Source organism: Magnolia sinica, chromosome 10 (assembly GCF_029962835.1).
Source record: "Magnolia sinica isolate HGM2019 chromosome 10, MsV1, whole genome shotgun sequence".
NCBI classification, from domain to species: Eukaryota; Viridiplantae; Streptophyta; class Magnoliopsida; order Magnoliales; family Magnoliaceae; genus Magnolia; species Magnolia sinica.
Window position 1 is genome coordinate 85,153,621 of NC_080582.1, and position 27,789 is coordinate 85,181,409.

A 27,789-nucleotide genomic window follows, 5' to 3' on the forward strand; every position below is an offset into this window, starting at 1 on the left:
TCCCAAGGTTTGTTGATCTAAACATTGATATGATAGGACCGATAGTGTAAGGCCAGATCCGACCTATAGATTGTATTGGTTGAATGTGAACCATTGCTGCATTTTCTGTAGGGCTATAAATGGACTGGACCAGGACCAAGAAAAATCAAAACCTTGCATGGGGCCTGCATGATAGACCAAGCTCAACAAATAGAATATCTGGGCCAAAACTAACTCCAAACTCAGCCTTCTTAACCGTCCATTTGATGACCATTCAAAAATAAGTTCAGTCAACAACTTGATTCATCTTTTTGTTAGGGCTTATCGTGACTGCTTGTAGTTCTAAAAATTCACTTTTTTTAGGCAATTGGACCCATTCCATCCATGGCTTGGAAAAAGGATGGCAATGAGGATATTCTGATATGTACAATTTTTGCAAGGTAGCCAAGGAAATGTGTTCTCCACTAAAAAGAATGGTTCAAATCAATTACCAGACTACTTGGAAGTGAACCAATGCAACTAGGAACACTATAATTTATAGTGCTCTGAGAGCATTGGGCCCTACTCTGAACCCAACTTACCCAACCCAAGATTTGGCCAGATTTGGTCGAGTTTTCAAAGTCCTTGGGTTGGGTTCTGGTTGAAAAATGCCAAACCAATTTGAATTCAGCTTTGGGTTCAAGTTGAGCAAATTCAGGTGGGGTTACATCAGTTTGGGAATAATCACATGTACTTGGGTTCGGTTGGGTCAGGTTTGGTTGAGCATAGTGGAGTTTGGGTTGAGTCGGGTTGCAGGTTTTTATCAAGGCATGTCGACTGAAACCCACTAGTTTTTGAGTTTGGTTTGGGCTCCTGACCCAACCTGCCCAAGTCCCGTCTGGACACTGGAGCATCTCTCAAAAACAATCATTTGAAAGCAGGGAATTTTCAACATTGCCTCGTTAAATCATCACTTTGTTGAAAGCCACCAAGCAACTACAGGACTTTTTTCAGCATATACAAAAAGAATGAATCAACCACACCTTAACTGAATTTCTATTACAAGATATGAATACGACGATGCAACTAACTGCAAGAGTTGAAATGAATTCACCGGGAAGGGAAAGGAAAGCTGTGCCTGCATCCAAGACCAACAACACGTGACTTCAGGACTAGGCATGCAGTTCTGAGCTCCAACAGTCACAGTGACAGATCTCTTCAGAGACTTCAAATTTTGGGTTTTTTTTTTTTTTCTCAGGACATTATCAGGAAATCTCACCAAAATAAAAAATTAAAATATTTAATATAAATTAACAGAAAAATGTAAAATTCAAACACGAAATTATCTACTGAATGAGTTAAATTTCAAATGATTTTCACATATTTTATCACAAAAATTTTAAGAAAAGCTATATTTTGATGTTATCGTGATGATATCGTTTAGCTAAATTTTAATGAAAACATCACAATATTTTCAAAACCTGGCAATATTCTTCACAATGCCAACAGTTTCTAAAGTCTGTGCAGCTAGAACCGCAACTGGGCTGGCCTGGCCCCGGCACAGTCCTGCCCACTTTCAGACCAAGCCTATGGCTCAGCCCAGGGCAGAGTTTCTGGGCCCACTAACTAATTAAAATGGATTTGATGTGACTTAACCTTTAGGCCGATAGATCGGCCCTGTTTATTTTAATACAATTTGGCTGCTTATTTACTAGCCAGCATGGCCCGAGCTTGTTCTGAGCTAGTTTCAGTGTTCCATATCGCTTACTGCCAAAACCAGTTTACCATCCTGTAACGCGCCATATCATTTATGGCCAAAACCAGGTTGTACTGCATCGCCCCATATCATTAATGGCTGAAACCAGTTCATATCGGGCAACTTTAATACCAATGCCGATTGCCCGCAGCCCTAAGCTATGGGGCCCACCGCGATGTATGTGTTATATTTGTGTCATCAGGTGTTCTGCCAGCTCACTTTAGGACATGAGCCCAACATGCGCAGATCTAAATCTCAAGTGGGCCACACAGGAAACAGTGGGGACATTGATGCCCACCATTGAAGCCTTCCTAGAGTGCACCGTGATATTATTTGCCATCCAACCCATTCATAAGGTGACTCCCAACTGGATGAAGGGAAAACACAAATATCAGCTTAATCCAAAACTTTTGTGGCCCCTAAGAAGTTTTAAATGGTGAGCGTTCAATCCCCGCCATTTCTCATGGTGTGGTCCCCTTGAGCTTTGAATCCACCTCATGTTTGGCTCATGCCCAAAAATGACCTAGGGAAATGGATGCATGGAGTGGATACAACACAAACATCACGGAAGGCCCACGGAGCTTAGGGCTGCAGGAATTCCTGCATCTGGGGTAGCAGGCAATCCACGTCCATGTAATACTGGTTTCTAAATATACTTTAAACCTTGTCGTGCATTGACACAACCTCCATCCCAGCCAGTTGCAACACTATATGCAACAGAGCAGAGCACGTAAACAGAAATTAGACCTGATTGGATAACGGCTCGAAAGCAAATCTGCTTGAAAGCTCACTTTCCCGCATGGACGGTGGATACAAGCCTGCAATCATCAAAGCATTTTTTGTTCAGATATTATTCACGATGGAATGAACATGAAAGGGCATTCATGGATTGTAAGATTTTGGCCCCTTTTTATGGTATCCTTTTAATGAAGAAATACATTGATGCCCATCTCAAAACAGCAGAGCCATCTTTTAATGACGAAATATATTGACAATGGTCCATCCTTTCATTGATCCAAACTGTTCATGTGATAGATCCTCTTCTCTCTCTGGGCTCAACCAGGAGAGCTATCTGAATCAATGAGAAGGCAAGGACCACCCTGTACGGCCCAACTGAAAAATCTCCCTCCCTAGGCCAGGCCCACCCTGTACAGAATGCTGGCCCAAATCAAAAGTAACTTCTTCCCTCCCTCTCATCTTGAAACACTTTTCATACCATTGCCAATTGACGTGGGGTCAACCTGACAAACTATCTGGATCAAAGAAAGGCCAGGCCCACCCCGTACAGAATGCTAGCCCAAACCCCCTCCCTGTATTTGTCTTTAAACATTTTTCAATACCTCTTTATAAATGAAGACTGGAAATACAAAGTGAACAACGCCCCTACCATGAATTGAGTTAGCCTTTCACTTAATTGAGAGAAACCCAAACAAGATTGATAGCAGCATGAAGAACATAATAATCTGCATCCAAATCACCATAGAATCAGATTATATTCCATATCCATAACAACAGGAAGAGACACTAAAAATCACGGACTTACCAGAGCCGTCTTGTACATTAGCTTGCTTGCATCCACGTAAGGTCTCCTGTATAAAGCCAGAAACCTCAAAGTTACAAACAAAAATAATGTTGATAGGGCAAAAGGGAGAGCTCCTATTTACACCTTACAACATATACCATTTTTTTCTAATTCTGGTAAGATAGTACAAAAGAATACTGTGCGTGTACAAAAAGGTGGGAGCATAAAACCGACTTATGAGGAGAAATAGAAATAACAACCAACCTCGTATTTAGCATTCCGGAATCCCTGCAAGCTTTCTGTATTGCTTCAACCAGGTTAAGCGTTTGTGTGGCATTGGGATCATTCTTATCAACCTGCAAAAGCCATTGCAAATGCCTTGTCAGATTCTCTCAAATGGTTTGTTTTTCTTTAATATATTTGCTATAATGTGATATTTAAACAAATATTCAAGACTTTTCAAAATTCATGCAATTAACTCAAATGCCTAGCTGCACCAATATTGAGAGTGGAGATTTGGCATTGGAATTGGGTCACCCTAAATAAATGTGGGGAAGAGGAAGGAAGGTGATTTCCTCAATTTTCATCTTTGCATAGAGCTTCAAGGATTTGGAAAGCGGTATTGAAATGCACAGGTTCCTTCAAAAGAAAGATCAATTGTAAACTGGGGGATAGAATCAGGATCAGCTTTTGGACAGATCAGTGGTGGTGGGGATAAGGCAGCCCACCTTAGCGTTCCCTAGGCTATTCAATCTTGCAGTTGAGAGAGACGATCCCAATTTTTCATCCCATGGCAGTTGCAGGTGAACATGAGATTTTGGTCCCCAAACTTCCACGAATAAGACTGAGGAAGAGATTGATGATGTCTCCCATACGATTGGATTTGAAAGGGTGAAAGCTTGGGTTGGCTTTTGGTGAGGTCCCTTTATGCAGTGGTGAGACAGCACAATCATCCAGAGGCTCTCCAAATCCTATTCCCATTGTTTGGAGAATCCGAAGTCGAGAGAGAGAGAGAGAGAGAGAGAGAGAATTTTGTTCCTCCTAAAGGTGGCTTGTGTCATGCCTCATACACTTAAGGGAGCTCGTGGAGGCTTGGTATGGAGGTGTGAAGCGAGGGGAGAGTAGGATAGTGTTGTGGAGGCTCTTTCTGCTTGCAACTTTGTGCGCGTAATGGGGTGAAGGCAATGAAGTGTCTTTATTAGAATGGACTTCCTCTGCTTTAGGAAGCAATTGGGGGGATGCTTAGGCTCTGTCTTTTCTGTTTGGATGATTTCTTGTCATAGTCTTTCATTTTCCTAATAAAATTCAAGCTATTCCTCCCAAAAAAAATAAATCCTGATGTATCAGAACAGTGCCCTGATGCACCATTTTGTACAAATGGAGCTGATGGCTGGGGATACAATTTGGCTAGTGACCCCAATACCAGCTAGCTAGTTGATGTCAAAGCTCTGTGGGCCCCACCATGACGTATGTGTTCTATCCGCGCTGTCCATCCATTTTGCCAGTTCATTTTAGGGCATGAGCCCAAAAACGAGGCAGATATAAATCACAGGCGGACCACACCCCAGGAAAACATATTGATTGAACCTCCACCATTAAAAACTTCCTAAGGCCCACTGTAATGTTTATTTGCCAGCCAACCTGTTGATAAGGTCACACAGACCTGGATGATGGGAAAACACAAATATCAGCTTGATCCAAACTTCTGTGGCCCCCAAAAAGTTTTCAACGGTAAGCGTTCAATCCCCACTGTTTCCTGCAGTGTGGTCCACCTGAGATTTGGATCTGCCTCATTTTTGGGCTCATGCCCTCAAATGAGCTGGAAAAATGGATGGACAGCAAGGATTAAAACACATACATCATGGTGGGGCCCACCCAGCTTTGACACCAGCTAGCTTTCTAGTGTTGGAGTCACTAACCAAACCACATCTGACGGTTCGATCATCCAGACTGTTAATCCTATGGTCCATACAGCAGAAGTGAGTTCTAAAAAAACTCCCATAGCAAAATTACTCTAACCCTTTTGACAGTTGACCCATGCATAGACAGTTACAGAAAGATACAACAACAGTCCACAAACAGGCCGAAGATTTGATGGCTAGGAAATTCCAATCTGGAGTAAGATTGGGCCACTTCCCATCTGGACTGAGTCCCATAACATCAACAGACTGGATCAATGGATCATGGGGTCTACTGGTACAAAATGGGCACATCACGTAAGTATTCATGTTGTGATGCATGAAGGCTATAATTCCTCCAACACAATTTGGAGGTGAGTATCATTATGCATCAGAAAATGTGCATGGATAAAGCAACAAGAAATTATGCAATTCTCTGCCAAGAGTTTGTACAGTATACAGATAAAAAAGAAAAGAAAAGAGAGAGAGTTTCTATGGTGTGCCTATTTTCTCAGTTTATACATGAGTGGCTCATTGTTATCACAAAAGTATTCATGTTCTAATGCATGATGACTATAATTCCTCCAAGGAAATTTGGACATGAGTATTACATCAGAAAATGTGCATAGATAAAGCAACAAGGAACTATACAATGATCTGCCCAAGAGTTTGTACGGTATGCTCGGGTTCTCAGTCTGTACAAGTGTGGCCCACGGTTCACCACCCAAACCATTTGGATGCACCCAAAATCACCTAGATTGGACTATCCAAGCCATTGAATCTTGGCCTTTTCTTGGTTGAATGTGAACAGTTTCTTATTTTCTTTCTTAACCGTCTATTTTCTGGCCACCCATTGAAAGGTTAGGATTTTCCAATACTGGGGACCTGGCCACATCATAACAATGGTCTGCATCAATTAACAATGGGCCCACAAGTACAACCTGAAAAATCAGAGCATACTGTACAAATTTTTGGGTTGAACACTTGTATAATACCTCAAAACTGAAATAGCAAAAAGAACTATAGCTCATTGACAAATCCTGTAGAGGTTTGTTGATGTAGAAAGAAAAACATTATTAATGAAGCATGCAAAAGCTAAACTCCTTTACAATCAACCGAAGCTGAATCATCACTCCATCTTTTTTATTTCCATCAAATATGATTCTATCCATACCAAAGTTAAAGGAATGTCATACCTTAGCTTTCAGCATGCAAGAAAAATCAAAGAAAGCACCATAAACATCAGACATCGTTCTTGTTTGGACAACAACCTTAGCAGTGAGACCTGGAAGAAAAAACAAATCATGACAGAGAGAAGACATTAATAGGAATTAGAGCAGAAGACTCGCTTCTCTCTCAAGGTATGCATGGCATCAATGGCAGAACAAAAGCATCGGCAAGCGTTGATGCTTACTTTTCTGACAATAGTCACAGTTATAGTAATAAAAGCAGTTGCAAGGACCTCACTCTGCCTTCAGTTGTTCTTGATTCTTATTTCCAAGTAGTAGAGAATGATTTGATGATGATAATGTGAAGAAGAGATGAGAATATTGGGAGAGAAGAAGAAGAAGGAGAGTTTTGGGAGAGATGTTGTGTTAGGCTTTCTTGCCCTAACACATAATATTTTATTATAATAAAGCATATAGTACACCGCAGGAGAAGAGGGAACTGTGCACATGCACTTAAACCACATACACAATACACTAGCATTCTCTATACAAGTACTTGGTAAATTGTAAAGAAATCCCTCTGACATATTTTCAAGGATGTGACTGCATAATGAATTAGTCTTGCAGAAAAGCCCCAAGTCCCCCTTCAGTCATCTAGGCCATACCCATCGTAGACCAGTTTAGGATCATTTTAAGCCTGTGACTAGGGTGCCTGGACCTGATTTATAGGCCCAATAAAATAAATGGTAGGCTCAGGTATGAGCTCAAGTTTGTCAACTTTTTATTGTCACTTTTTATGGGCCATGTTTGGGCTCAACTTTCGGGCCCTCAGGCCCAATAAATGAAAGGGTTGGGATTAGAGGTGGGCATCGAGTCGAGTCAGACTGGATTGGGTCCAACTCGACTTGGTCCGAAATTTTCAATGAACTAACCCGAACTCGATCTGATCTGGGACCGAATCCGGGTCATCTGACTCGATTCGACTTGTTGCACTGCTGGCCTAACCCGAACCGAGTCTGACTCGGTCCGGGAAACCGAGTCAGATCGAGTTGGGTACGGTTCGGATCGAGTCTTCTGTTTTAGTCAAAATTGAAGAAAACATCCCATAGGACACAAATCTAGAGCATAAATCTAGGAATCGAAGCTTCTTAGCCCCAAATCCAGGATTTTTGATAGCATAAATCGTCGCATTTCTGGTCAAAATCCACAAAGGAACACATGCATTGCAGCGATTTGAACCAATAAAGATTGGAGAGATGACGAGATTTGAAGCGTTACAGTAAGATCCAAGTCGTCAATTGGTGAGATTTTGCAATCGGAAAGTGCGATGAGATTCAAATCCCTTTCTCGTCGTTTGGGGATATTTCGCTCTCTGGCCTTGGTCGGAACGAGATCTCTTGAAATTGCAAGTGGGTTTAAACTTCGAGCAGTTTTCTCTGCATCGGATTGACAGAAATGGAGTCGTGGAGCTAGAGAGGCTTAAAACAGTCGAATTCCGAACATGTGTGTGCGGTTTAACGATTTCGTGTGAAAATGTTCCCACCTGGTGTAGCTCTTTTGCCTCTAACTTTTTATTTTTTGAAATTAAAAAAAATAAAATAAAAGATTATGATATTCACAATTAAAAAATTCATAGGGCCCACCATAACGTTTATTTTCCATCCAATCCATTAATTAGGTCACAACTACATGGATGAAGAGGAAAAACAAATTTCATATTGATTCGAAACGTCTATGACTCCCAAAAGGGTTTCAGTGGTAGATGTTCAATCCCCCACTAATTTTTGCAGTGTGATCCACTTGATCTTTAGATCTGTTTGGCTCAAGCCTTAAGATGACCCCGCCAAATGGATGGACGGTTTGGATATAACACATACCTCATGGGACCCACAGAACTTGCTGACGTCAATGCACCAGCTGGTGCATGGATAGCATGGTACACCTGCCCATCCATCTTCCTCACGTCTGTTAAGAGTCAGACTAAGAAGTCAGCTTGCGTGCAGCGTACCAAGTAACTCAATACCATAGGTGTACATAGTAAACTATGTGGGTCCCACCATGATGTATTTATTTTATCCACTCCTTTCATACATTTTATAATTTAATTTTATTTTCGGGTGCTAAAAATCAATTATATACAAAGCTCAAATGGGCCACACCACAGGAAACAGTGTGAATTGAACATCTACCATTGAAAAATTCTTTGGGGCAACAAAAGTTTTGGATCAAGCTGATATTTGTGTTTTCCCTTCATCCATGTCCTTTTGATATTATGAACATGTCGGATGACAAATAAATGTCACTGTGGGCCCTAGGAAGGTTTCAACAGTGGAAATCATTATTCCCACTGTTTCCTGTGGCATGAACCACTTGAGCTTTGGATATGTTTCAATTTTGGTCTCAACCGCTAAAATGAGATAGAAATGCTTATGGACGGCGTGGATAAACAACATGAATTCATGGTGGGCCCAACATAGTTTGCTCAGTACAATAAAACCGTACCGAGTAACGCAATCCGATTTCCAAGTCAGAACGGTGCTTGAGGCACCGGTTGAGATGACTAAGGAGATGGATTGGCTACTCTCACTGCTACCAACCAATGGCTGGTGGTCGGTGCTCTGTGGACCCCAGCATAATGTATTTATTTCATCCATGCCCTCCATCTATTTTTATAGATCATTTTATTGTATTAAAAAAATGAGGTATATCCCAATCTCAAGTGAACAACATTACAGGAAAGAGTGTTGAATGAACGTTGTGCGGATCGGATTGGATCGGTCCCGATTGACCACGATCCGAACTCAATCCGATGTACGATCGGATCTAATTGATCATACTCGAACCGCACCGATCCAAGCCTTCGGTTCGATTCGGATTGGGTCGGTTTCTGCCCAGCTCTAGCTGGGATCAGGGTGACCAGAGCCTGACACATTGACACCCATGCCTTGTGATTTATTCCAAAAACACGAACAAAATGATCCCAAGAGTAATAAGAATCTGACTCGTGAAGGGCAAATACAAGTAACCCAACATAATGCCGATTACATGGATTGTGAAGTTTCTTAATCATCCAATCTTCTTCAGAGTATGATTCTATCGAACTAGAGCCAATATGATGTGGTCCAAGTAAATCAAAGGTAACAATTTTTCACAATTTAGACCCTGATGGCTTTTCATGGTGTTTCTTACCTAACATTCCATCAGGGAAGATGCTTCTTCATAGAGGTCATGCATGAGTGTTCATTAGCTCATTAAAATAATCCACTATATTGTCAATGATAAAGTTCAAAATAAGGTGAATAATTCATATTTCCTTTGAAGTAAATTATCCATATATACAAGGGAATGAAGTGGCCGAAATTCTTGCAAATATTGGTTTCATCCTTTTAGACACCCCAGGCTAAGCGTTGGCATCGCTAGCTATCAACCTAGCAACAAAGGGCCATGGGGATTGTAGAACCTTTTAAGTCAATCTTGTAGTCACCACTAGGCTTTTTCACGCATGGTTCAAGGATGGGCTAGAACCCTTGTTTTTCACCCAACAATCAAGGGAGTGATTCTCTTGGTTTTCGGGGACTTGACTCCAATATGGCTTATTCACCAAGTTCTTGGGTAAGGACCACAGCTGAATAGTAGTCATTAGACTCATTACTCAAGGAGAATGGGATTCCCTCAATTGGAATTTCAACAAACAACTTGGTTGGTTATCAAAAAGCAAACAAAAAGAAGAAAAGAGATGGAAAGTTGGAGGCAAGAAGGAGAATTAGGAGGGGGGGGAGCTCTTTAAAAGTTCTTCAAGATCTTCCAATGAGGGTCTTTCCTCACTTCTTTTTGGAGGGATGATGAAGGAAGAAGAACAAGAGAAACCTTCTCCTTCCCAAAGGTCTCCGGAGCCTTCTCTCATCACTCCAAGGATTATAGCTTAACTCCTTGGCCTTGGGAGAGCAGAGCTTCCCAAGTTCCTAATCCTTGCTTCAAGATCTTCAAGGAGGGTCTTTCCTCACTTCTTTTTGGAGGGATGATGAAGGAAGAAGAACAAGAGAAACCTTCTCCTTCCCAAAGGTCTCCAGAGCCTTCTCTCATCACTCCAAGGAGTATAGCTTAACTCCTTGGCCTTGGGAGAGCAGAGCTTCCCAAGTTCTTAATCCTTGCTTCAAACTCACCTTCTTCTCCATTAGGTATTTGCAGAATTTTATTTTATTTTTTAAGTATGGGAGTTTGGATCCTAGAAGGAGCTACAAGACTGAGAATTTTTGAGGGGCAAGACCCCTCACTTGTAGCAAAAGGCCTCTATTTATAGAGGAAAGGTGTGGCAGAATTGAAATTTGAGGAGAGATTGTGTGTTCTAAAGGGTAGTGGTATGCTATATGGATGACAAGTGGAAAGCAATGGGTTGTTGATTGAGTGGTTGGAGGGTAGTTTGTAGAGAATTGAGTGGTAATAGGGTTTAGGAAAGGCTCTAGGAGGTTTCTAGAGGGTTTGGGACTGAGTGGCTAAGATTAAGACACTTGGAAGCATCTCATGGTTGGGGAAAGGTAGTTGTGAGATTTCACTAAGGGCCTGTTTGATTTTTCAAAGCAGGTGTAAATACCTTGTAAATGGGTAATTATTACCCTTTCACCCCGTTTGAAAATCCATTAGAATTTCTACCTTGGAAACTAGTTCAAAAGACTTAGTTTAAAATTTTGGACTCCACAATGATGTATATGATACATCGGTGATGTACATGATCCATCTGTTTTGCCACAACATTTTGAGGCATGAGACGAAAAATGAGGCAGATCCAACACTCAAGTGGCCCACACCAAAATAAATAGTGGCCCCAACATGTTTTTAACAGTAAGTGTTTGATTCCCTTTTTCCTGTGGCGTGGTCCACTTGAGCTTTGGATATGCCTCATTTTTTGGCTCATGCCATAAATTCAGCTGGCATAATGGATTAACGGTGTGGATAAGTGACATGCATCACGGTGGGACCCACAAATAGTTTGCAGCTTTCTCGATTTTTGTGTCTAAAAAGTAGACGTTCAAATCAAGCATGCTGCAAATACCCAGGGAAGTAATTATTACCCATTTACAGGGTATTTACCAGGAATTAAAAAAATCAAACAAGCCCTAAGAGGGGGTAGTTTTTAAAATGACGGAAGATTGGGGGTCAAACTAAGGCTCCTGTGAGGTATTTTAGAAAGAAGGAAAAAAAAAAAAAAAAAGAAAGTGAAAGGACCAAGAGAAAATGGAAATAAGGTTTTGGATTTCCGTGCAAGTACAAGGTGGTAATTTCAGAAATTGTTTTCTGTGCACAGTCCAGAACGAACACCTCTCGGTTTTTTAGTTACAACTTGGTGCTCAGGTTTCAAATTTGGGTGATCTATAGCATGTTGGAAAGGGGACTTGGTGGGCTAATTAATGGTGTTAATTTGAGGAAATTCTTCCTGGGGGTTAGGGAGATGTGGGGTCCACAAGTTAGGTAAAATACCAGTTCCACAACTGTCAACTGATCTCAAGCGCTATCATTTATTTCAGTTATAACTTTTTTTTTTTAAAGGTAACAATGATTTTAGTAAGAAACCGCTTAAGGCAGGATAGAATATAACCAAAAGCAGCATCCCTTATTTCGATCATTAACTTGACATCCTCATATCAAATTGAGTTGAAATTAGCCTCCTTAGAAAGGTAATTGATGGGCTACAAAATAGTATATGGAACACAAGGTTTAACATAGAAGACCAAGAAATAGGGACCCAAGGTTGGCCCAAAAACTGGCCTTGGACGTGAAAAAAAATCTCCTGCATCCAAGGCCTTTTTTTGTGCTCGTCCCTAGGAGACAGACAAACCTTTTCCAAATCCCATGAGTTTTTCCATAAAATTGCGTGTGGGGCCCACCCTTGGGTTAGGCTGGGTCCCACACCATTTTTCTTTACTTTTAGGAAACTTAGACAATTTTTGGACTCAGGCTAGCTTTGGGCTTGCCATGAATGGATTTAGGCTTAGCTTTGGGCTTTAGTCTGGTGTTGAGCATGATTTTGCACTTCCATATTTGGTGGAAGTCTGCAAACCCTCTCTCTCTCCATATAAACAAGATGTGTATGGCCGGTGATGAGACAGTGATCATCTATTCACTTACTGTCCTTATACTAGGGATTTGGGATTCTATTCTCTCTTCGTGCAAGGTGCAGTGATTTGTGCCCGCTTTGGTGGAAAGTTTATTGGAGGCAGATCATGGGGATTGTCTTCGAAAGCAAGCTTGGGCGAAGTGGTGATTGGTGATCTTAGTGTCTCTCTAGTCTGTGTGGGGAAAAGAATGGAGTTGCTTCAACAACATTAGGAATGAAGTTTGTTTTGTCATCCATAGGGTGAAATAGTTTGTAGCCAAGTGGACTTCTTGTAATGTGTCTTTGAAAGATTGTATCTTGCTTTTTGCCTGATTGGGTTGTCAGCTTTTGGTCACCATCTCAGCGCCTTTTGAATAAATTTTCCTTTATCTTTAAAAACAAAACCAAACAAAATACAGTTCTCTTACCCCGTCTCATTTTCACGACTCCTCTGAAGACTTCAAGATTGTTATAGCACAAAGCTAATGTTCCAATTGCCATAATCTGATACAAGTAAATGATAATTTCACAATCAAATTCACAACAAAGGATGTTTCAAATCACTAATACATATAGATAAGCATACATTAGTTATGAAACTTCCACATCCTACATTTTTTTTCTAAACAACGTATCCTATGAGATATTGACCTATTCTCCCATAAAATCTCGCTTCGATATAAAAAGAACAAAGCATGAGAGCAAGTCAACGTAAACCAAAGGGGTACAAAAGCCCCAGCTCACATTATCAACTAGAATAAGATGTGGAAAATTAGAAAAAAGAAGAGAGAGAGAGAGAGAGAGAGAGAGAGAGAGAGAGAGAGAGAGAGAATTTGATGACATGACAGATTCTGTCACAAAAATAATTTAACGCATAGCGGCATAGGAAGATTTTATACTAAATGTGAACTTTAATACAAGTTCTGAATTACTAGTACTACTAATATTCTTGCTTCATCCATTATTCTTTCTGTATGTGCAATATTCTTGCTATGTTTAGCATTTGCCATTAACAGAGTCAAATACCTGTCATTCTCTGAAATGAACCCTGCAAATTTTCCAAATTATCAATGATAATGATCTGTAATATAAATAAGGGATTTCTATCTCCTTAAAATCTTCCTTTTTTATACTATTTTATTTATTTATTTCTTCATCCTCTTTTTTTTTTTTCCTTTTGAGAGAGATGATGACAGATGTCATTAAAAAGAGTTGAGATAGCACCAAAAAGAACGACAAAAATGCACAGAAAAAGAGAAGTAAAAGAGATTACAAATGCCCCATCCAACCCTTGCAGTTGCACAGCGCCCTCTCAATAACAGAAAGCCAAACATTACTAGCAACCCAATCAACACCCCTACTTTCATTATGGAAGTATCTTTGGTTCCTTTCACCCCAAATTGACCATATGCCAGCAAGGAGACAGAGCCTCCACATAGCTAGAGCATTTTTGCAGAGAGTTGCCCCATGCCAAGCCATCAAGAGGTCTCCCACATCATAGGGCACAGACCAAAACAAATTAAACTTTTCGAGAATAGAAGCTCAAATGAAGCTAGCAAAGGGACAATGAATGAATAGGTGGTTAACCATCTCAGCGTTAGACCTTCATCCTCTTTATGCTTTCTTTTTATATAGAGTTGGTCTTCCTTGACTGGTTCCTTAGGTTGTTCCTTGTTCCCTTCCCTTCTAGATCAGAAAATCAGAACGCCTGATGTTATTTTCCATGTGAAAGTCCATTCATTCCCCTTCCATATATTATCTAAGCAAAAGAAAAGGGTTAGGTATCTAAGAAGTTAAATCCAGATACCACCTTGGAAAATGTTTCGAGAGGATAGTTTTCCCTGTTCTAGTGGGTTGGTTGTTAACACTATGGGAGCTTATTTGCAGGATTCCACTAATTAGGTGTAGCTCCCACTCCGAATCACACCTAGGATTCTCACTCCCACTCCCGCTTCCTGCATATTTATACTTGTTTACATTTCGAAACAGACGCTTCCCCGCTCCTGGACCTGAATTTCTTGCCACTTCGCTTCACAGTTCGTGCAACTATATGTGGGAGAGAATCTGTGATAGATAAGTTCGATCACTTGCACAACGGCTCCAGGGAAAAGAACAATAATTTATTCATTTGAAACAAAGATGGAAATCGAATTAGACGTGTAAATTCAATCATCACCAAAAATAACATATACTGGTAGAACAGACTGCATCTCTAGCAGTGAATTGCGAGTCCACTCCATATGACACTAGTTGTGATTGATCATATGACTGAAAATGATCAATATAAACAGGACAGAGAGATCAAATAAAGCACGGAATCCAAACCACAATCTAATCAGAGAGATGTTATAAGATATGAATGAACACCTTTAGACTGGGTTCTATTTATTTGCTGTTTTGACATTTGTCTTAACAGTTCTTCAATAAAGGTTATTCATTGATCTTCAAAAAAAAATAAAAAAACCTTAAGACCTGTTTAAGAAATGCTTATTAGCGACCATTCCATAGGATGCTACAGATTGTTCCTCACCTGGGGAATAGCACAAAATCGGAAGATTGATGGATCCTGCAAAGAAGAAATGTACTCCAAGCAATCTTCCACATGTGCCAATGCATTGGTGACCATTTCATTCAAGCATTGTACTGCTTTGACTGAATATTCCTCGTATTTCAAGTCCTGAAATACATGCATTAAAAGGACAGAAAAAGGAAAAGAATAAGCCCAGTGCATAAGTAACAGATAAAAGCATGTCATATTAATTACCATGGCTTGTTACTTGCAAAAAATCATATCGAACTTGACTTTTCATCATGTTCCAAGAAATATAAAGAAAATAACTTGTGGAATCAAAATAAGGAACAAAGGTTAAGGAATGACACAAGACATAAGACTTCAAAATAATTTCTAGGAAGGGAATCAACCTCGAGTTTGTTAGCATATTTACTCCATATTTGACGAGGCCAGAACATGCGTGACTCTGGTATCTCATTTATGTCCTCAAGATAGTCACGGATAATGTTTGTTTTCTGCAATTTGGGGGAAAGGAATATAGCATCTGAGTACCAGAAAGATACTTGGATTGAGCCATGCAAATAAGATATTGCAGGTTGCCATCCAAAACCACCTGTAGAAATAAACCCATAGAATTGGAGAGAGAGTCTGGAGCCATGTCTTCCAATCCAGAGGCATGAAATAGCTTGGATAATCCTAACCCAACAAGTCCAGCTGCATAGTGGCAATACTCTTCATAGTCATCAACAGTTTCCACCTACAACATGAGAAGAAAGAACTAAGAATTGAATTATGCACTTGAAACAGAATGTAGACTTCTATCTTTCATTTATGCATAAATTCATCTTTGGAGTTGGGAGTTAATACAAGCACAATTTTATTACAGGAGGTGATATGATTATCTGAAATAAGCAACTCTCTTCCTCAATGAAACAAATACAGGAACTGCTTGACCATGGCATAACACTGACAAATCCATCAAAAGACACTTATCCAATTATTCGTTAATCACATGCCTACTTGTACAGTTTTTCTTTCACTAGCAAACCTCTGTGCCCAACTTGACCAGGAAATGACTATGAGTGCACTGCCAGCCTGGTATGCAGCACAGGATCGGTCGCCTATAGATGTCTGAACTGAGTCTTTTGTAATCTTCAGATATTTGGAGACATCAGAATGGTCAGTGCCCTCATTCCATAAGTTTCAGAATCGTTACCTGCTTTCATGTGAGCGCAAAATTCAGCTGACTCAGCAGGTGGGTTGCACCTATAAGATCAGCAACCGTTCATTTGTTCTATGGCATTTGTTCTATGGTGTGGCCAACCTAATAAGTGGAACAGCTTGATAATTGCACCAGGCATTCTTCTTGGTGGGGTCGACCTTTAGGACAGGTTGGGTCTCATACTCACATGGCAATTATCCACTAGTTGGATGATAACTCATTATCCAACTAGTTATATGTGACCATCTCTCTAAGTCTAACACTTTTTTAATGTTTAATATCATGTTAATTGTTTCTTCCCAGCCAGTTGCCTAGACAACTTAAGAGGGTGAGTCACCTAAGTTTGCTAGCCAAATTTAGACTATGGTCACATGAAACAATCGATGGACATATTTTATGAGATCCAGATAGAGAATGTTGATGCAAAATGCGGAAATGTGTCGCTGGTTTTCAAAAATAAAATAAAATTGCAGAGACACAGGAATGGGTGTCTTTCCGACATATGAGAAATCAGATGCTTTCTACTGAATGATGAAATCTGTTAGAAATTTGTTAAGAGCTAAATTAGTGAACAAAGTACAATTTCATTGTTTTATATTCTTTCACAATATAATACATGAACATAACATATAATGATCATCAAATGGGCAGTTAAATTTACGCAATCTAATAACCAAGAAAGGCCAGCAATGTCCAAGATCAATATGTTCCCAGTGTCTTCTAATTAGGAAAAGTTTCATGGGGTGCCCAACATGGTTTGGCTCATCCTGTCTTAGATCATTGCCCAATCATCTTGGAGTTTTGTTAGGAATATTGTGCGCCCATCCTGTTCCAATTTGAGCTAAGGTGGCTCGAAGAGGAAGATTTTATATCAAAGATTGAGGTGATGGAGCACTTCGAGAGTGGAATAGGTTGGGCCGTCCATAGCTCAATGATATAACTTAAGTTAGCTCTCGGGGGGGGGGGGGAGAAAAAAGGATGCAACTTAAAGTTCTTCTTTTCGAATGGCAATGATGAAACTTAAATTTCTAAAAGAATGAACCAGATAGTGAGAATATCAATGATGTAATCCTCATGGGAAAGTTAGCAATGTCCCAAGAGTTTTCAACTCACATGCAGGATAGGCCAGCTAATCATTGATCCAAACTGTCGATTCATTTATATGACCAAGTGCAGGCCATGGTACAAAATCACACTGATTGGACAAACCTAACCCTTCGAATATTGGTCATTATGTTACCATTGTCTGTTTTTTTTTTTTTTTTTTTTTTTTTTTTTACAAGCAATAGACCGGATGGCTAGCATCATTTAACCAGAAGTGCTTCTTTGGAGTCATAAGTAATCTTTGGAGGAGCCTATTGACTAGATGTTAAGATGATGGTTGGACCTATTTTCTTTCTCCACTCAATCATGGACATCCATTTTTCATGATATTGACTGGATGATTATGATTGTCCTGTCATTGTGAATTTTTCACAGTGGACCATCCATGTTATGAATGAGTGGACGGTCCTGATCAATGATTGGCCGTCCACACATCAATTAAAAACTTGGGGACATGATTAACATCTCCACTGAGATAGGGACGTGTGTGTGCAACATAATTCATTGTGGATATCATACCTGAAAATCGATATCATTCACATACAGTCCATGGGGAGAGGTGCACAAGTCTATGACATCTACACCACCCATTCCACAGGTTCCACTATGAAAGGACCATAGCCAAGAAATAGCATTGGTGGGATGATCCTAGATGCTTAAGTGGAGGACTTTTGGCCAATGAATGTCAACCATCAGTTGGCTTCTTCGGCTGTCCATTTCTTTCCTCAAAACTCCTCTGCCCTTGTTACAATCATCCAACTGGCAAGGTTTTCAGGCTATGGCCATATGCCAGATGTACATTCAGATGCTGTACACAGGTGCCACTTATCACCATGAAGTGCATGTGACATCCGGGTCTGATATTATCATGTGACATTATCTTTTTCTTCTCCTTTTGAGTAGTCATGTGATATTATCATTCCAATTGTCACCCAATCACCAATAAACATTTTCAAAATCTTAAACAGTCAAAAACTCATCTTACATTGTTACCTATCAAATTTTGAAAAAAAAAAAAAGAAAAGAAAAGAAAAGAAAAGAAGAATTTCTCTTATCCTTGGTGTCGCTCTTCATTGTTACTGTATTTGAAACATGTTTTTGGAGGAAACCGGTTGATGCATCTAGCTAGATTTAATAAATGTTTGTGTCAAATACACACTTCACTGGTTTATGCATCTAGCTCGATATGAAACAGTACGCTGATCTCCTCAGATGCTCGCCTGCCTCCTTCCCGACGTTGTTCGTTGGTCTGCCGCTCACTATCGGGACCCCGCCGACCGCGATGTGGGACAAGGTCGTTGAGAAATTTCAAAAGATGTTGGCCAGATGGAAATGCAGATATTTATCTATGGGAGGTAGGCTCACCCTCATTAAAGCTGCTCTGTCCAACATCCCTACCTACTTCATGTCTCTCCTTATCTGTCCTCCTTCAGTCTTGTCTCGTATTGACAAGCTGAGAAGAGATTTCTTGTGGTGCGGCAAAGAAAATCAAAACAAGTTCCATCTGCTGGACTAGTAGGATGTCTGTCGCCATTTCCAGGATGGTGGAGCGAGCGTTAAAAATTTGAAGGCTATGAACAAAGCCCTCTTGGGCAAATGGACCTGGAGATTGGGATCAGAGTCGGCAGCCTTATGGAACATAATCATCAAAAACAAATATGGTACGTCTCAGGGAGGGTGGTGGACAAAGGAGTCCACTTCTTATAGAGCTTCCCGCATCTAGAAAGGTATTTTGCGGTCCAAATCTATTATCGTTCAGAATACTGCCTTCCATTTGGGGAACGGGGCGGCAATCAGGTTCTGGGACAACCTCTAGCTGGGGGGTAGAATGCTGAAGGAATGCTTCCCCTCTATTCATCGTCTTGTTGTTAACAAGGATAGCGTTATCATTGATTTATTCTCTCAATCCGCTTCTGGGACGGTGTGGAATATTAGATGCTACAGAAACCTTGACGATAGGGAGGCTACAGATTACGCGGCCCTTCTCGATCAATTATCTTCGGTCACCCCGATCCAATTTGAGCAGGACAAAATTATCTAGACGAGAGACAAATCTTCTAGATTCTTAGTCAAATCTCTCTACACTGTTCTTGCGCCCCATCCCCCCGACACAACCTTCGCCTGCCCTTTTATCGGGAAGTACCCCGTCCCTCCTAAGTACTTGTGCTTTGGCTGGTTGGCGTCAAAAAATCGGATCCTCACTATAGACAATCTCAAGAAGAAAGGGATGCAGCTGGTTAACATTTGCCTTTACTGTATGGAGAGCGACGAATCAGTGGACCACCTCTTCGTCCATTGTCCCTTTATCACGCAAATTCGTCAGGACTTTTTTTCCCGGTTCAGCGTCAGCAGATGCGTTCCTGCTTCTGCCTATTCCATGTTGGCTTATTGCCATGGCTTCAGGTTGGGTAAGGTTAAATCCAAGGTGTGGAAAATTGCGATTCTGGCTATTTGGTGGGCGATTTGGAAAGAAAGGAACGACAGATGCTTCAACAACTCTCATTCTCCCCCTCACGTTGTGGGTTCAAGGGCTAAAAGATTAATTCTTGAATGGGCTGCCAATGTTTCTTATCTTAGGGACTTTAATTTCCTCTTTCTAGGCTTGTAATTTTCACTTCTGCTATCTCAGCAGCTGCCATCTGTATTTCCTCTCTTCGTTTTAATATATTCTCTTGTTAATTTTAAAATATATATATATACACTTCACTGTCATTGTTCTCAGTATGTTAACTCTTTTGAAAATAAAAGTTCTACATAATTCCAATACATTATGCCCAAGCTGGAACCTCCCAAGACTCTGCACAAAAGACTGAACATCGCATGACACTTAACTTAGCGTTGCTTCTTAGCAGTGTGAAAGGAATAAATCCAAAAGCATAGCTAACATGTGAGTCATTAAAATTAGATTGATTTCCATTTCAAACAAAAAACAACATAAAAAATAATGTTAATAAGTGAAAAAAAAACATCACAGGCTCAACTGTGATCCATTTCAGTAAAAAAATCAAAATCAAAACCTAGCATCCTTTTATTTATAATATATAAGCTGTAGAATATGCATTACGGACCTCTTTGCATATAAATTTCGCCATCCCTGCACCCATTCTTTTCGTAATGTCTTCAATTGCCTCTTGATAACTGAAAAAGCATTCATGCAACAAAGATTACTATATTTTATTTTATTTTGAGAGTTAACAAATCATTTTATTAAAAAGAGCACAAAAGGCTGGAAACAAACAAAAAACACCTACATCCTGAACAAAAACAAAGATTAATATTTTATTTTATTTTGGAAGTTGACAAATAATAAAACAAAGATTAATATTATGTCAAAAAAGGAAGGAAGAAAGAAAGAAACTGCATGCATAATCTGTGGTTCACATCACTGAATGATTTATTGACAATTTGAAGATGTGTGACTCGTATGAATGAACTCTTTCGGATTACTATTTTGCAATTGAACTGATGAAGTGCAGTCTAATATCTATAAAAGATAAACACGCAAAAGTTATCAATTAGATTGTAGTAATCCAACAGATATGCCTTAGAATGGGCAGCTGTGATTTAAAATGTAGATTTGTCTGTAGTTGCATCCATGATTGGGTTAGAAAAAAAAAATCGAAGGCAAATTGCCTTCTTTTTTTTTTTCTTTTTTTTTTTGAAGATTAGGCAGACTGCTTATGATGTTCATCATATGAAAAGCCATGCCAAAATATTGAATACTCTTCTTCATTCATCAGATGAAAAGCCATGTCAAATATCAAACACTCTTCTTCATTAATCTTCCTGTCCAACATGAAAAATCGAGAGCTTTTTTTTTTTTTTTTGATAGAAGTTATTTAAGTGCAAATTTATTTCATTTCCTATGTTACCAGTTAGCCTTTTTAAAAAAATGATAGAAGCATCGAGTTTTGCTCCAAAAAATATATTCCTAGTGGTGCCACCTCAAATTGGAAAGAATTGGCATTTCATGTAAGGTCTTTAAGGTTGTCACTGGTCTTGAGAACATTCATCTTTGAAAGTACAAAGTCTCGTGTTCTGCACACTTTTCGGATGCGAAATGAAATTCATAGGATACGTATCAGTAATTCAAAGGAGAAACATTAGGATACATCTTGGTAACTTGGAACGTCCTTCTTTGTGGGGCGATTTGAAAAGGAGTATATCCCTCTCTTTGTAGTGCCTTCATTCCACTATTCTGATGGAGAAAGATTCTCTTCCCAATACGAGCCTCAGGTTCCATTTGTGCTAGGGCCGAGTTGGTCTGCTCGGTAACTTTTGTTGATCTTTTATCAGATTACTTTGAGTCTACTTCCTCAAGCTTGAAATATTCCCACCATCTGTAAACACTACACAAGGGCCAACAGTTCTCACAGAGAAACTAGATTTGAAATTGTCGAAGTTTAATTTCCAAATGCAGATGGGTGGACAACTCAACTTCCCAGTTGTCTTGGGACTAAACCTCACCAAAGTTAATGATGGTTTTTTAATCAGGTTACATGTCTCACTAACAATATGATGGAAACCCAACAAACAGCACCGCTGCATTTTCAATAACTGCATCAATCACAGTGAAAGCATAAAAACACAAACCATGCACCTTTCCAATAGAAATACGATATGACGTACGAAGGAAAGAAAGGGCGTTTTTGGTTCAACCTAGCAATGGTAACAGGTGGCCACTTTTTGGTTAACCTAAATTGTTCATCTGGTGGTCCACAGCATATATGGGCCATGCGAAATATCTCCCCTATCAGATGATCCAACAGACCCAACAAAAAACCAATGCTTATAATCAATGGTCCATATCTAATGGGGGGCCAATCAAGATATCCCCCATCACATGGGGATCACAGCAAGAACAAATTGGATTAAAAGGTGGGTCTCACATTTACAGTGCAAATGCTCATTTGGACATTCATATTTCCTCTTTACAGAAACTATGATAATATAAGCGATGGTGACAAATAACATTCCGTACCAAAACTCCTTCAATTAGTTATTTCAGAAGAATTGCTGGAAAAAAAAAAAAAAACAACCTTCTTCTGAGCTCTAAAAAAGCAGTAGAAACGTAATGAAATTTATCCATGAGAACTTTGTAGTCCTTCGTACCACCTAAATATAAAAGAAATCACTAGGATCAACAAACAAGCAAAGATTTAAATGAATCACACATAATCGATACTGTATACAATGAATATCAGAGCTGAATGATCTGCATAAATTATTTAAATGGAATTTCAAATCTAGGATAAGGCTGATATCTTTATTTCACGAAATGTCTTCCAGATGCAACCAGCTTCTAGCATATAAAAGAAGACGAACAGGTTCAGCAAGAACGATAGTAAGAAGTTTGGAGAACTGCACTCTTTCCAACATTTTCTAGATATTAATTTCCTTTGAAGATTAATGATCATACAAAGATAAAAATTTTAATTAAGAAAGACCTGAAGCATTGGAGAAATTACGAAATTTATCATCACCCTACAAATTCAACATGATGATTGATGAGCATGTCAAATCTTCTGTCAGGAGACAAGCTGCATCAGTAATTACTGTTTGCCATTCAGAACTGAAAAGGTCATATCATCAAAGTCCTTGCATTTTGAAATGGATGAAATTGAGAAACTACCTGCCTTGCTTCAAAGCTCAAAACTTTTACCCACTTTTCTTTTAATAGGCAGAGAGTTCAGACCCTTATTTCACTAGTGTACAGAACATATTTAATTACTGTCTGCATTATATAGAAGATATTGTCTCTGTCCATGCCCGAGAAACGATATCATTAACAGCACTGTAGACTTGTCGTGAAGTTGCAAATTAGCATTCCGCAGTCACAAAGTTGTTATAAGTTATAACCTGTATATACCCACTTTAGTGTTTGATTATTGTTTTTTTTTTCATTAGTTCTGCCATTGGTACCAGGTAAAATTCATAAAGAAGACTGCAGCAAATTATGTCAACAACACTACTATAAGACTGTCACAAAGTTGCAAAGTAACATTCTGCAGTCACAAAGTTATTGTAACCTGAACATACCCACTTTAATGTTTGATTATTGATTTCTTTTAATTAGTTCCAATATTGATATCTGGTTCAAGATAAGGTTCATAGTGAAGACTGAAGGCACAGCCAGCGAGCTGATCTCTATAGACTCTGAGGAGTGGAAGACTCTTGAGGAGTTTCAACATGAGGTCTTGGGTTCGAAACCCATAGGTGGTGAAATCCCACTATGGCGTGCGTGAGTGTGTGGCAGGTGCGTGTGTAAAAAATAAAAATAAAAAAAGCAAGCTGATCTCTATAGAATTTTTTTCTTCTCTTCTTTTTTTTCTTTCTTCATCACCATCTTCATTTTTTTAAATTGTCAGCTTATCTCGAAAGAAGTTGATTGGAAGTTACTAGTGAAAGAGACTGGCAGACAGGAATGAATATTCCCTGGAAACCTCCACCAATTGTCACTTTGAAACCTAATTTTGATGGAAACTCTCGTGGTAATAAGCACGGCAGGGAGTTAGGAGAATTATTTGGGAAGAGGAGTCACATTCACCAGTTCTATTTGGCCCCGTAAGTGAGGAAATATCCGATGTAGAGGAAGAAAGAGCCTTGTAGGCTGAGGTCAAGCTGTCAAGGAGCTAGTTGACCTCTCTATGCTCCTAATTGTTATGGACGGAGATAAGCCAACTCCATCAGTTGGGTATCTATTCTTCTCCCTTGGCTACCCATAACTGGGTCAAATAATTCAAGAAAATTTCATCATCCCTTTCTTTTCTTTTTTCTTTTTTTCGTTTTTTTTTTTTTTGGGGGGGGGAGGGGGGGGTGTAAATGGTAATCAGATTTTATTAAAAGGAACACTAAAAATACAACTTCAGGATGGCCAAAACCAACCAGCAGAGGGACAAACAAAGATCACTTCAGCAGCTCAGATAGAGCACTGGGACTAACTTAGGAAAGAGACCGGCATCTCCTTTATGCATACAGTTAGGGCATGTTTGGATACATGGAATCCAAGGAAAAGAAAGCAAAAAAATAATAATTTTCTAATGATGATTTCCATGAACACTATTGAACCATTGATTCCAATTTTAGAGTTCTTGTTTGGATAGCAAGTGGAAATATCATATTCCTCTCACAAGAATCACCAAGTTTCTTGTGCCAAGAATCCAAATTGTGGACATGTGTATTAATTGCTTTGTGGAATCCATCTTTGCCTTTGCTATCCAAACAAAAGAAATAGTCACATCAAAGGAAACCCTTTCCTCTCATGGAGTCCAGAGTATCCGAACTTGGCCTTAGGGACAAACTAGGAGGTGGACTTTTTTTTTAACGAATACTGGGAGGTTGACTTTTTAGCTAGAGAATGGACTGAAAAACAATATATTCGCTATGAATTGATTTCTGGCTGTTGTAAATTAGCATGTTATTTCCTTGTTAATGAATTACTCATTGTTGATTGAAATGAAACACAGTAAAGAATGCATAGTGAGGATCCAGCATATCTGACTACAGTTTCTTCCAAGGCCCAACAATTTCCTGAGGAAATAAGCAAAAACAGCTGAATCCTCAAAATATAAGATGCAGCAAACATTTAAATCAGGTACCCTCAATTAGGAAACAAGATGCTTATACACACAAGTATTTAGTGATATTGAACTTGAATAAAAATAGTAAGAGAAGTATTCTCCTATGCAACTAAGAAAACACAAAAAAGCTACTTGCATAATAAGATTTGTGGGATGACTTACATGAGAAATGCCAATCACGGTTATATATGCAACGATGAAAGGATAGCAGAACTGGTACTTTGATATCAGAAGCTATGCTTGTATCATCCTCTATCAAGTAAATAATGGCGACAGCGTCAGACATGAATAGAAAAGCAATCAAAATTCACAATAGAGGCTAGGAACTAGAAGAAGAATGCAGACAATATGAATTTATGATGAGGATGATGATGAATTTATGATAACAATTAGAATGCAGCACATATCATCCTATAAATTGTTTCAACTGGTTCCAGCCATATATAACTATAAGATAGAAGACAAAAAAAAAAAAAAAAAGAAGAAGAAGAAGAAGAAGAAGAAGAAAAGAACAAAGAAAGAAAGAAAAAAAAAAAACTTGAAAAAATTAATGAAGAAATTGGCCAATCATTCAATTCAAGCTGTGTTTGGATGCTCAGCTGAACTAAATTGCAAATTCATTAATAGCATTGTAGAGCATTCCTGTAGCCAACCCCGATTAGTTGGATAATTTTCCTCCAATTTAAATCCTTATATGGGTAATTTTCCATATTTCTAATTACTGATTTGAACCTCAAATAACTAAAATTTTGTATAAAAATTCTAAAATATCCAATAAACCATGACAAGCCAACAAAAAAAAAAATGACAAGCAAATTCAAGACAGAATTCTCCTGAGAGAAAAAATGCCAAATGCACATTAAAAAGGCATAAGCATAAAAAGGTAAACAAATAAATAAATAACAAAGTTGCCAGTTAAATGTAAATGTAAAATGATTGAGTAACAAACCATTTTGAGTTCATTGTAGGCTTAGTCATAGTAGGAAAAAAAAAAAAATCACACCCACAAAATATAATGGCATCATAGGTATAAGGAACTAACCGACGGTGTCAAGGCCTCTGAGAACCAAATAAAAAATACAAACCTACAAAAAAAAAAAAGGAACCTAACAGAAATCAGATATAGTGGTGCAATGTAGCTAACAGAACAGAAAGAATTCAGGTGAGTGACAGCTGGTGACAGCTACCCAGGTTGAGCAAAATCAAAATTTTGAATAGAGACATCCTACAGGCACAGCCCGACCAGTTCAAAATCCAGACCGGAAACCAACCCAGGTCGGCCCATTTACAGCCCTCGAGGACAGAGGTAGGCTATGAAGTGGGTTCACCGCACTGTAAGGGAGAATTAGTAATCCATACACAGTACCTTGGCACATATGTATGTCAGTCCAGGCTATCCAAATCCTGGGCCCTGCTCGGAATGGAGAACAGCCCAAAGATCACACTAATCCAGTGATCTCAACTATCCAACTTCACCAGTTCAATTCACAGCACTGACATTTTTTCATCAACCTTCCACTCGATGACCACGGATCAAACAGTGAAATTCCTAATTAATTTCCATGCAGAGCGGACCCACGATTTGGATGTCTTGGATCAAAGTAAACTTCCGTGTTCCTAGCCATGTACTGTAGCCTTGTTGCTAGCACTCCTTTGCAGTGAAGCAAACTCACACCAAAGTGTTGCCCTCAAGGTAATGCCAACATTATCTATCAATGGCGTTATTCTGTTTTGATGCATGCATCCATTTTCCCTGCTTTTAGTATTAGGGGTCATTTGGGAGCATCGATCAATGTGAATCGGTGGTAATTGGTGTTTTTGGGAGTATATTTGGCACGAATTGGAATCCAATTCACATCAAATACACCAAAAGACACTTTTTTGAAATCACAACAAAACCATGTGATTCCATTTCGCATGGATTCTGATTACCACTTATTCGCAAGTCAAAGTCATCTCTCTCACACTCTCTCTTCCAAATATAGGCTGTCAAACACAATTTGGTGATTCCAATTATTGAATTGTCAGATTCCAGTGGATTCCGATTACAGGCCGCCAAGCACAACTGGTGATTTCAATTCACATGGATTCCATGGTAATTGCCAATGCATATCAAATGCAAGCTACCAAACAACCCCTCAGAATTAACTAGGAGGGTTGTGTGCACAAAAAAATAGGGTGTAAATATCATTTCAAGATTCAAAAAAGGGAAAATCATAACAAATGCCAATCTAACTCAACAGACTGAAATAACATCTATGCCCTATGCAGGTTTTATTTATAAAATCATTTTCCCTGCTTTTAGTATCATAATTAAAATAGGATGCAGATATCACTTCAACACTTGAAAAAACATTTGAAATGGATAATCTATGCCCTACACTTTTTTTATGCATACATCCGTTTTCCCTGTTTTTCTTATTAGAATTAAGTAGAATGGATGTATGCATAAAAAAAAGTAGGGTATCACGAAAGGGATCATCATAGCAATATCTGTATCTTACGAGAGAGATAGATATTGAGAAATTGATCAATCGGGGAAATGTGGAGCGAGAGGGATGTACGGACGGCATTGCGGAGCTGAGGGCGTAGCTGTTGGATGGCGAGGGCGAAGCTTCGAGAGACCCTATGGAGCATGATGTAGCAAAAGGCCCAGTGAGGATCGTCCGGGATCTGCTTCTCTGCTTGGATGGCTGCGATCTTCAGCTTCACAAGAGGGTAGAAATCCTCCGGATGTTTCAGTATCGCTCCCAAACTCCCCATCTCTCCGTTTTCTTCTGCAAATCAGAACAGAAGAGAGAGATTTCTCTTCTCCTTTGATTCTGTAAATTGGAAATAAGAAAGAGAGATCTCTCTTTCGTTTTCTTCTCTTGTTTCTTTCCTTTCACTGCAAATCGAAAAGGAGAGAGACTACTGCGGAATCTGTTGTGCAGTCGCTATGGAAGCAAGACTACTGCGGAATCTGTTTTGCAGTCGC

The 27,789-nt window shown here is 39.3% G+C and overlaps 1 protein-coding gene across 9 annotated transcripts; it reads right to left on the reverse strand.

The window, feature by feature from the left end:
* Positions 1–871: 871 nt before the first annotated feature.
* On the reverse strand, positions 872–27,789 carry LOC131217256 (squalene synthase 2-like). Of its 9 annotated transcripts, none has more exons than XR_009157241.1 (14): positions 27,317–27,789; positions 24,975–25,064; positions 22,272–22,347; positions 20,301–20,370; positions 15,520–15,663; positions 15,317–15,421; positions 14,925–15,071; positions 12,823–12,898; positions 6,331–6,419; positions 3,501–3,592; positions 3,258–3,303; positions 3,102–3,177; positions 2,462–2,532; positions 872–1,096 (listed from the first exon to the last, which is right to left on the reverse strand). XR_009157241.1 is itself a non-coding variant. In XM_058212124.1 (14 exons), the coding sequence occupies exons 1-13, from the start codon at positions 27,573–27,575 to the stop codon at positions 3,121–3,123; spliced, it is 1,230 nt and encodes a 409-aa protein (XP_058068107.1). In that variant the 5' UTR covers positions 27,576–27,788; the 3' UTR covers positions 872–2,532; positions 3,102–3,120. The 9 variants fall into 9 exon arrangements, 7 of the variants coding, with proteins under 7 accessions (XP_058068107.1, XP_058068109.1, XP_058068110.1 ...); XR_009157240.1 differs by having other exon boundaries at positions 872–1,090; positions 2,451–2,532; XM_058212124.1 differs by adding an exon at positions 25,855–25,897 and having other exon boundaries at positions 872–2,532; positions 27,381–27,788.

Bases quoted from the DNA above. Each gene is read 5' to 3' on its own strand.
- LOC131217256 (XM_058212123.1), bottom strand. From the start codon at position 27,575: ATGGGGAGTTTGGGAGCGATACTGAAACATCCGGAGGATTTCTACCCT. The intron at 20,371-22,271 runs GTTGTTTTTTTT...ATGCTTTTTCAG, and splicing joins TTTTTAGAGCTCAGAAGAAG to TTATCAAGAGGCAATTGAAG. The intron at 15,422-15,519 runs GTGGTTTTGGAT...CCCAAATTGCAG, and splicing joins CTATGGGTTTATTTCTACAG to AAAACAAACATTATCCGTGA.